The following is an 11559-nucleotide window of genomic DNA, read 5'->3' as shown; positions in this document are numbered from 1 at the left end:
TGGGGTTCACCAGCTTCTAATTCTGTGTCCAATATCCCTCTGTAAATGTGGTTCTTAGAGACTGGTATAGCCAGTAAACAGCAAAAGCCTGATTTTTTTTTTTTTGGAAGGGGAGGGGTTGTTGATTTTTGGGGGGGGTTTTGCTGGTATATAAGCAAAACCCACTGAAATCCAAGCTACAGTTTGATTAAAACAGCTCAAATCAATCTTGGTCCTGCAACAGATACAACTAAATCAAAGGATTCACTATAAATCTCCAAACTCTGTTGTTTGAAGATTTTTTGTTTATCTAAACATACCCTTAAATTCTCCCGACCGCAGCTTCCCCCCCCCCAAATGGAAAGCAGGCGTAGTTAATGCTTCCCAAGTCCAAGGTTGTTTCACAGGTTAAGCTTTACTCTCAGGAGCGCTTCTACTTTTTTCCCCGATACGCTGCTGGCTATGTGATCTGAATCCAAATCCCATTTTAAGTGGGACTTGGCCCTGGATAGTAGTGTCTATGAAATACCTGAACTTGGATGGAATTAACATAGACTCCAGGTTGCAATGTACTCACATCCACACAGCAAATCCCACCTCCTGCCTCTGTGGCCACATCCTAGGCAGGTTTCCCTCCCTACACTGCCTCATCCCCATCATGCTGACAGCTCGGCAGCAATAGCTGCTCCAGCTGAGGTCGGGATCACACTGATATATGCTGCTAGTACATAACTGTGGCTCGTCACTGTGTATCAGAAGCCACTCATTTTGTAGATTCATTCTATAAAAGCCATTCATTCTATAAAAGCCATATAGAATGGCTTTCATTCTATAAAAGCCATTCTATAAAAGCCTTTCCAGCCTTTGGTGGAAAGCTAAAAGAAAGGTCCCAAACAGCAGTGAGAACAAACCCAAGTTCCTGGTCCTGACATGGCCACAGTGGTCCACTTTGGAGGGACTGAATCAGGGGTGCTGCCAGACAGACTCAGGGAGGATCCAGGGTCGCAAGGCATGATGCTATGCTATACCCACAAGCATCTTCCTTTTGGTACAAGTGTATAAGTCTTTTTCTTTGCGTGCGCACGCACAGTGCAGGAAGAAACCTGTTGCAAGTAATGACTCCTTAGCCCTGCATCCATAGTTCCCACAGCATCATTATCCCCATGTTGCAGCTGGAGTTTAGAGGAGCTCAATGACTTGCTCAAGACTACACAGGAAATCAGTACCTTAGCCCTCTAATTCGAGACTGGAGCCCTGGCTATTGGAATAGGAGTCCTCCTCTGAGCTGGCCCTGGGTTCGGGACGGCCTAATGGAAACCCATTGTATTATGAACAGTTGAGGACAGAAGGACCTGGTATGCTTTGCAACAGACACGAAATGACCAGCTTCCCAGGGGCAAAGAGCTTTAATTTCCATCCCTAGCAGTTCATGATAATCACCATTTTAATTGGGTACTGGTCCCTTGGACTAGGCAAAAATATAGGTCATTTAGCAGACAAACCAACATGCTTTCAGCATCTCAGGCAGCCTATGGCAGTCCACCCCCTGTGCAGTGATCACAGTGTTGGTCTGAAATGAAGGGGCATGCTCTGATCCTGTTATCTCTAGTTCTTTGTGAGCCCCATCACACCTTCTCACTGGTTTGCTATTTATAACCGGCTCTTCAGACACCTGGCCAGAAACAAGGCACACTGCTGCTCTGAGAGGCAGGCAGGGATAACTGATGGGAATTCCCTGCTGCGAGCCCTGACAAGCTGCCGGATCCGCTCAACAGGTTGGAGAGTGGCCCTGTGCACCAAGCAGGGGAAGCACGCAGGAGTGACTGATTGTGTATGCTCCACCTGGGTGCGAGTTGCCACTTCCTTTCCACCTCCTCGTGTATTGGAGATCCACCTCCCCTCCTCTCCCCCCTTAAAAATGCCTAGCTGTCTCACTGATCCAAACATTGCTGACAACACGGCGGAAGGCGCTGCGCTTGCCTTCCAGCAGGTCAGCGCAGGCGACCTTCGAAAGGTCAGCAGAAACCGTCCTAACCTTTCCATCTCAATGAATATCACATGCACGCGCGCACGTGGACGTGCAGAGCGGCATCTGCAGCTGATCTCCCCTCTCTCTCTCTCTCTGACTCCGATTGAGGAAAACAGGCTTTGATTTTAAATAACGATTAATCCATAAGACCTGCTATCTAAAATAGCTGCCTTCCCGAAAGGTAAGGAATGGAATAGCTGCAATTTATATTGAGATATATAATGCGCTCCTGTCAGCGTCTGATCAGAATCAACAGGAAGCAAATGGGTGTCGATTGGAGCTATTTTAATCCCCCCAGAAAAGCACAGAGCTGCTTTTTTTTATGTCTTTTTGCGGCTCTCCCATGCATATTTTATCTTTAGCCTTTTAAGACTATTGCCCAACCCCATGTCAGTACTACAACCAAAGCAGCTTAAATGCCTTAGCTGCTGCACTGCCTTTCCTCAGCTGTCGACTGCCAGCAGCCTCTCGGGAGAGTAAATAGGATCAACAGCCTCTTGTATTCAAATGATTAAGGGATTCTGTTATGCCGTGGAGCAGCAATATTTAAAGTAGTTGCAAGAGCCTGATTTGGGGCTCATGTTCCACAAGTTAAATTGTTTTTATTCCAAGGTGGTTACCAATTTCTACTTATAAATACCGTACGGATCAGGCCCTGTCTCTCAGTCGCCCCGTTATATGCCGTAGGCTCGGCTGTTATTCAGAAACGGTAATGAGAACTGGTGGATACCCTCCAAAAGTTCAGTTACCTCCACATACTGGAGAGGGAAACATTAATAGGACAGATGAGCCACCAGTACAGGATGCTGCTCTCTTCAGAGTTGACCCACCCTAGGGGCAGTATTTTCTCAATTTCCCTGGCATGTTTGAAAATGTATAGCCCGGGCAGCTGACCTTTTTAGCAGGCATAGCACAGATTAGCCCTGCACCCTCCCGATGAGTGCCGCTCGAAGCCCCTTTCCCTGCCCGAACGGCTGCTCTGCTTTCTGCTCCCTGCCCTGTGCTCCCTTTCAATCTGAACATTTGGACTGGAAACCTGCAGGTTTTCTCCGTAGACATCCAGCGCGCACATTTTGCAGCCAAGTTGCCAAGATCACAAGAACTGCTTTTTTTAATGCTATGTCAAGATGTCTGGCCTCTGACGCACTCCATAAGTCAGATGCACAACCATTCAAAATAAAAAAAGAAGGAACGGTCAACCCTAATATATTTTTCTCAATTTGAAAAAAACAGTTTAGATTTATTTTGGGGCCACTTCAAATTATGTTTGAGAGACTAGCATAAGTGTCTCTGGCCAAGCCTGCATGATAAACTCATGACCGAGAAGGATGCCACTAGCCTGTCGCTGCAACAGTTTAAAACTTAACCCAGACAGATGCTTTAGGAATTTGGCATTTGATTGGAGATTATAAACCACCCAGGGACTCTGAGATAATGGGCACTGGTAACTATCTAGCTGCCAGGAGTTTAGGATTGGTGATTGTAGCGGGCAGACAAAGTTCTTTGGGTAGATGTGATATCTTTTATTAGGCCAACTAAATAGATGGAAAAAATGGTCTTTGCAAGCTTTCAGGCACAAACACCCTTCTCCAGAAGTTTAAAAGAACTGCCATTGCAAGCCACTTAGCACTTGGATAACAGACCCAAATGACTCATCTCTTGTGTAAGAGCCCTGGCATAGGTCAAGGTTTTCTCAATATGAGGAGCCTGCGCTGATTGGTAGCATATCTCACTGCCTTAAGGATGGTATTAGAATCATCTTGCCACTGGTAGTTTAGTCCACATTGGTAGTACTCAAAGTTTTGGTCCCACGGGCCAGATGACTGGCACAGGGCTGGTCCCTGGGCTAGACTGGGTCCCATGCACCAGGATCAGGCCCCACCTAGACTCAGCTAGCCCCATGTATCAGGATCAAGCTCTGTGCTACCCCCATGTGCAAGGATTGGGCCCCATATGCTGAGATCTTACCCTGGGGCCCTTCATCACCCCCACCCAGTCTCAAGTGCCATGGTCAGGCTCTGCACTGCCCCCACCCAGCCCCAAGCACCGGGATCAGGCCCCACACTATCCTGTGTACCTGATCCAGTATGCAGCCCATGCACAACTTAGGAAATTTGGCAGTAGATGAGTGATCTCACCATTCCCCTGCAGCCAAATTTTCAGATCCTTTTTCAGATGGTCTGGATGACATGGCTCTGGGGGCTGGATCTGGCCCAGCTGCCAGGGGTTGAGCACCCCTTGTCTAGGTTCGTAGATCTGGTGACCCTGGTACCAACAGACTTATTAGACTTGGCCCACAAAGTCTGACTGTCGCACTATAGACTGGAACAGCTAATCACTTAGGCATTATTTAACAGCTCAATCCATAACAGAGGTAATATATTTTCTTTAAAAAGAAGGGAAATGTTTTCTATTTACGGAGCAATAATCAAATGCAACTCAACCCAGACCCTCTCCTCCCCTTCCTTAACCAGAATCCAGCCCAGCAACCTCAGTTCATTCATTCCCAGGCAGCTCATTTACCCTGCGTTCATCCGGGAGAGCCGGGAAAGCTACAGTTGAGCCCTAACTGAGAACAGAGAATTGGCCTTTGAATGAAGTGACTGTTAACTTTTAAGGGGATAAATAGGTACCATATGGTTTGGCTCCATTTCTAGGCAGGAGGAGGGGAGGAGGATGTTTTAGCACAATATTGGAAGTGTGTGAACATCCAATATCAAGAAACATTATTGTGAGTGGTCCAAAGGACTCGTGGCATTATCAAAAACCATGAGACAGGTATAAAAATCACATTTTTTTTTGAAAAGCAATGAAGTCAGGGCTCTTTGGTCTTTGCCTTCTGTGTTTTGAGCCTTTACACTGTATTCCGACCAAATTTTCCATCTTTTCTCAGCATCCATGACAGCACAAACTTGCTACTTCTTGAAATGAATGCAGATATTCTTACCCAATCCCAGGAGTCCAGCAGCTGAGACTTGAAGGGGAAAAATGTGCAGGGCTTGCAACAAAATTAGAAACACTGGGATGTGATTGCCACTTAAAACACTGGAATATAATTCAGAAAAAAGAAAATTTAGGATGAACCTTATGGAAAAGCTTCCTTAAAATGCAATCAGATCAGAATTCTGTTAGGATCGGTTAGGAACTGGAAGAAGCCTCATGGCTTTGAACATTTACAACAGGGATGGACAAAGTGCTAGAGAAGATACGTGAGGGAACAATCCTGCACCGGCAGGAAGATGGCTGAGATATGACCTTCTTGGTATTTTCCATCTGTAATTTCTATAGCTCTATGAAATATTCATAATGGAAATGCTGACATGCTGCCTTAGTGCTCCAGTCTGCTAACGCCATCCAATCTCTCTGCTGCACATGAAATCATAATCTTAGCTAATAAACGCCCCAATGAATCAATCAAATCTTGTTACGAGGTTCATCTTTTGATCATTATTAGGGCTACAACTTTGCAGCAGTATGTTATGAAAAGGCACAGCCAGGCCATGAAAAGGAACAGAAGAAGCTTATAAAATATATACTGTCAAAAATATGAAAAGTCATGGGTCACCTTATTTTAATCAAAACATTGTCATCTTTTGTAAAACTCATTTGCTATCAATAAATTACCTAAAACTACAACTTCTCTCCCAGTGCAGGGTCAGCTATGCAGCAATGCAACAGTGAGAGCAGAGCAATGAGGGGTACTATGATTTATGATTGCCTTCAGATTTTGGGCAACCACTGATTCTACAGGATGTAATCCAGCACAGTTTCCTCCTGATCCCTATCAGTGCTTGCATAGAGGGCTTAGATTCCCACCTGGCAATGTAATGCCTGCTCATTCCTTTCTAATGTCCCCATTGTGCCTAAGTATCTGAAATGGGGAAGAAGAGCAAAAGAGCCCTAATAATGATCAAAAGATTAACCTGTGCAAGGGTAGCAGATGCCCAGCTATACTGAGACACCCAGGAGAATTCTGTGGGTGAAGTTACACAGTACACTCCGACCATACAAAGGACGCATAAAATGCGAGCATCTGCATGATAAAGCTCGTTAAATCATTCTAAGTGCCCTCTGAGCGTCTCAAAATTACGCCACTTCAGGTGAGGGTTATGCTACTTAGGTTGCGTGAAGGTAACTTCAGTCTGCTCCATGGAGATAAACAGTGGCGACGTGTAGGGGCGTGCACTTGCACCCCCTGAGAGCACTGGTGCACCCCCTGACCAACCATGCTCACTGCTTAGGCGATGGGCAGGGGGCGCAGGCAGGAGCACCGGTAACCCCCCTCAAGGGCTGGCCAGGGAGTGGAAGTGGCTGCAGCATTTGGCCACAGTGATCAGCTGTCTTATGATCGGCTGCGAGGGACCCGCCCCTCCCTCCCCCCCCGGTCACTGGGGGGGCACATGCCCCCCCAACTAAGGCGGCACCAGTCGCCCATGGAGATAAAACAAGCAATTTACAGTCCTTCAGAATTGAGGATACACTGTTCCCAGCCCCCGCTGCTTTTGTCTCCAGAGCAAAGACAGAAGCCAGGTATCCTGGCCCCTAGGCCTGCCCTTGTTCACCAGCCCTTCAGTGGCAAGTCAGAGCTGTGCAGGCAAGAAATGGTATTAATCCTTAATATGCAACTGCTCACAGCTTGTTCAAACTTGAACACCCCTTAACATTGCCCAGATTTAGTATGATCTAAGTGCAATGTGTAGCTTCACCCTATTTGAAGCTTTGTCCATGACACGGCTATGCTACCTACCATCGAGCCAGCCAGCTCCCAGCACACAGGAACAAACATAGTCTGGGATTTTCAAAATGTAAGCAGATTAGGTACCCAACTTCTGTTAAGAAAACCTGGTCTGTGGAGGGCAGCAAAAACTGAGCTAAGCAACAACACAGGAAAGCAATCTAGTTCGGTAATCTTTAACAGACAGCTGAACCGATTCTACAGAAAATCTTGGGGATTCTTCAAAGTAGGCCCTGAAATCAAATGGCAGCTTGTTGTAGGCGGCTGCTCCAAAGACAGAACAGCTAGCCTTGTGCTTAAAGCAGAGGACTGGGAATCAAAAAATCGGTATTCTAATCCCAGACTACCTGTGTGGCCTTAGGCCAGTCATTCAAAGGCAAGGTTATAAAAGGAATATAAATAAAAAGAGGAAAATTGGAGGCAAAATTTTGTGGGCAGCATCATCCAGCCAGAATTATTAGCTCCATTAATTACAAGGAAAATCTGACTGCTGGTTTGCCTATACAGTGAGGCAGTTCGCTATCTAAATGCTAGAATATTCACCCACATTTGACTGCAGGTTCAAAACCGAGGTTCTCTGTCTCTGTTTCAGTTTCTCCATGTGTAAAACGACAATAATATAATACACTTACTAACCTCAAAAGATTTCCAAATTAATCAATTCATGTCTATCCTGCACTTTGAGGTCCTCAGATGGAAGGCGCTATAAAGATATAAAGTACCGAGCATGATTTTAATTGGGACTATGACGGTTATATTAGTCTAACCATTTGCATCATTGAATTGTAAAGGCACAAGCAGCAAGAAATTGTCCTGTGTGCCATCTGCAATAGCGAAGATGATATGTGGCTGGAGATATATACTTTTTCCTTTTCATTTCTTTCCAGTGCTCCTACATACCTAAGTGTGGCAAGAATTATGAAGAGTCCCTGTCACTCGTGAACGTTGTAATGGAAAACTTCAGGAAGTACCAACGCTTCTCGTGTTTTTATGACCCAGATGGCATTCAAAAGAACGTGATATTAACCAAACTTTACAGTTCCAATGTGCTGTTCCACTCACTTTTCTGGCCTACGTGCATGATGATTGGTGGGATTGCTATTGTTGCCATGGTAAAGCTGACTCAATATCTTTCTCTCCTCTGTGAAAGAATCCAAAGGATCAATAGATAAAAGCAAAAACTTCTCTGAGATTTATTTACAGCTAAAATACTGTTTTTTCATTCTTCACCAAAGAACCTTAAGTTTGTAATGTGCAAGTCTGTTATAAGTTCCTTAATATATTCTTATAAGTAGAGCAATAATGCAAAAGCTGTTCTATATGCAAACATGATGTTATTATTATGCAGACAAGAGAAAAAAAAATTACCATTTGTGTTGATGGTCTATATGATTTGATTTTATGCTGGAGCTAGTATTTTCTTTTCTACAGCCAAAATAGGGCTCGGTGTCACCATTTGCCAAGTTTTATGAACATGTCAGCATTTCAGTGTAAACTCATTCTGGGGAAAAATTCACCTTTCTAGGCCAGGTAGCAAAAGGCCTATGCATCAGATAAGTCCCACTTAAACCTTACGACATGCAGTGGACGGATCCTTTGTTTGGGGGGCGTACAAAGGTATAGAATTGACTAAAGGAGGAGGGTTTAGGGTAAGTGTAGTTGGAGGAAAGACTACAGTATTAACAGCATAAATGGGACTTAATGGTGTGTTGTGCTGGCTTTCCCCTTTGGGGAGTAAGTATCTCCCTCTGGTGTTTTAGATCTTTTGCAAAATCAAAATGGATAGTCTTTTTTTGGTTGGTTGGTTTGCAATATGTTTTCCTCATGCCTTAGCATCATCTACAGAAGCTACAGCCAAAAAAAAATCAAATTCAACCAATTTCATTTTTTACACCAAGCTGAGCCCTATTGGTGGAGATGGGACCAGAACACCTTATGTAAAGGTTTATTACGCATTTGTCTTGCATTTGCTACCATATCACTGTAAAGGGGGAAAAAAAAACAAAACACAATCAGCTATTTTTTCATTTTTTACTTCCAACTATTTTAGATTTTTTTACTTGATATATATATAAATATATATATATATATATATAAAAGACAAAAGCTATATACTATATAGTTGTGTATTGTAACTTAATTATGTTACTTTTTGTTCCGTTGTTTGTTTTTACTGACTGGAAAGTGAGCAGTATAACTCCTGTATTCATCAAAAGCCTGGATAAAATCATAATATTGAAGAGCTGGAACATAGGATGTTATCCCACATTCATGATGTTGTTTCAGTCAAAGGTCTCTATTGCTGTGACACTTGGTTTGAAAAGTATCTTGTCCACTTCGCTAGATTGACTAATCGAATTGTTAGATAATAATCGTAACGCTTCTGGAAATCTTTCCTGATCTTTACTCAGAATGCAGTGGCGGCTGAAGTGACTGTCATTTTAAGAGGTCCCGCTGTAGTACGAGTTATTCAAGACATTGAAATTCAGACAAATATGTTGTCCTATCTGTCATGTGTTTACCATGGGGACGTCACCGGTATAATTCTGCGCGCACGGTGTCAGTGTCCTCTGCATAACTGATTTCTATTTCCCTAGTCACAACTTTCTCTCTTACGTTACACTTTCAAGACGGTGTCAAAGCTTCCTACTTTGCACTTAACCTGAAGGACAAATTTGACGCGATCTCTGTGATCAACCCGTGGACTTCACAGCAGGATATTTGTTGAAAAATTAATTGCAGGTCTATTCCAAACAAAAAAAAGTCTCCTTCCCCACCCACCAAAAAGAACAAAATTAAGTCTTCTGTCCAGATCATTCATATATAAGTATCTTTTCCCATGATATCATTTTAAAGTATTACAAAAAATTGCAAATCATACCAATATAATCTGAGCTGTACCTGAATCCACAGCCGAGGAATTAACCTGCAATCTTGTATTCCATAATATGACTTTTCTTAGGCAAATAGACTTCTGGGGGTGGGGGAGGGGCTGCAATCAGGGCTCCAGAAATGTAAAATAAAAACGATTCAATTAAACCTTCCAGATTTCAATACCTTTTGCATTCAGAACTGACTTGCTTCAGCAAATTTTGCTTTGTAGCTTTTTTTTGCTTTTTTTTTTTTTTGGTCAGAACACCAGGTTTGCCAACCATCTGTAATCTAACAGAAAGTCTGTAAAAGTCTCTTTGTAAATTCAGTGTATTTATCTATCTGAGAGTTTTGTACAGTCCTTCATCATTTGTACCCGAGTAAGTTCCCCATTAATTAGGCTGGCAATAACAAAGTCCCTCACGAACTTCAAGAAGATTCTGCTCAAATTTAAAAGAGCTTGCCACCCCCGCAATTTTCTATATGCATAGAAAACATGATTGATGCCTCATTCTCTCTTGCGAGAAAGTTTCCCTCTAAGATGGATAGAGATTGCAGTCTGTTGCCAAGAGGAATATGCAGAGATGTAACTGGACATTTGAGCGTCCGTGATGATGGTGGTGCACACAGCATCAGCAATGTGCTGGCAGCGCCCGGGTTGGCAGCACGTCTGCTGCTCTTTCTGAGTCACCACCAGGGTCGGTGCTTGGCACTGGTACCCCATTTGCCCCACTTCGTTACAGTACTGGTAATCCTAAATGATCTTAAGGAGCCCGTGGAAAAACAGGCAGAGGAATGTTTATGTCTGTGCATTATCTTGCTTTTATTGCGGACACCCCAAGAGAGGGCAAGGAGAAGCATGTACTCCTGAAGTGGAGGCAACTCCTCGGTTATACCAGCTTGTAAGCAGGAGAGCTGCAAGAGTCGCCAGAGAGAGCTCCATTGCATCTGAGCAAAAGGAGCATTAGCATTGCTACAGGCAAGAGCAGGCAGAACCCAACAATACCCAACAGTTGAGGAACCTGAGCAGAGCTGCTACTCTGAGTGAGTGTAAGGACATTTGGTGGGAGGCAGACAAATCTACAGGACATAGAAAAGGTGAGGAATGGATACTTTCAGGTTCAGACAATGCTGAGACAGCTTGTTCGGTCCAAACTGGAAGGAAGGGCCATATTAGGGAGATGGTCGGTCAAGAAAAGAGCCCAAGATTGGGAGCCAAGAGAACTAGGTTCTCCTTACAGCTCTGCTAAAGATAGCCCAGGTAAGTCCCTTTTCCATTTTGCTACGGGTTCCTGAGATAAGGTACACCACTTGCTGTCCCTAGTGTACAGAGATGTGCTTGCGCACTTGTACAAATACGCAGAAGACTATACAGTATAACTGCAAACGGTTATTATTATGCAAGTATAATATGAAAGGGTTTGTAACCCATGAAGGAAACTAGGCCAAAGCCCTGACTGCATATAAAGGAAAGGCACACATTTTAAAATGTAGCATGGCCAGGCAGAGTCACGTGGCATATTCATCCATCAGAAGGTTGATGCTTTCCTCCTAAGTAAAAAGGGTCGATCTGTAATGAGCCACTTAAGCAGTCCTCTGTGTCACTGAATACCTTCAGTGGGGCTGTATATACCATAGGATGAATCCACCTGTCTAGATTTCAATCATCACAAATTAAAAAAAAAAAAACTGATGGAAGACCTTATCTACCAAAGAGCTGTAATAACAGATGGTTCGTCAAGAAATTCCTGACACTAATGTTGGCTGTGTACGTGCTGATTTACGTGGCCAGTGATCAAATAGCTCCTCAGTTGCACGCGTGACATTTTAGGGGCTGTGTTTGTGCATTTTCTTTCGAGTGACAGGAAAGCTGATTATGCTTGACATTTGCACATCAAACGCTGTTTTCGACATGTTGTGCCATAAACATTTTACCGGCATTCCT

General features: G+C 43.8%; 1 protein-coding gene across 13 annotated transcripts in view; it reads left to right on the top strand.

Annotated features, from left to right (window-relative positions):
- The window catches only part of KCNMB2 (potassium calcium-activated channel subfamily M regulatory beta subunit 2), a 244461-nt gene extending 234437 nt beyond the window's left edge, over positions 1–10024 (top strand). For all 13 annotated transcript variants that reach the window (XM_025196003.1, XM_025195999.1, XM_025195998.1 and 10 more), the window contains one exon: positions 7631–10024. In XM_025196003.1, the coding sequence (XP_025051788.1) occupies positions 7631–7915 (285 nt within the window). In that variant the 3' untranslated portion in view covers positions 7916–10024. The remainder of the gene's footprint in view (positions 1–7630) is intronic.
- The last annotated feature ends 1535 nt before the right edge of the window (positions 10025–11559 follow it).

This window comes from Alligator sinensis, unplaced genomic scaffold, assembly GCF_000455745.1.
Source record: "Alligator sinensis unplaced genomic scaffold, ASM45574v1 scaffold301_2, whole genome shotgun sequence".
Lineage (NCBI taxonomy): Eukaryota > Metazoa > Chordata > Crocodylia > Alligatoridae > Alligator > Alligator sinensis.
Note: the sequence above shows the minus strand (reverse complement) of the source record. Positions and strands in the feature narration are given on the sequence as shown.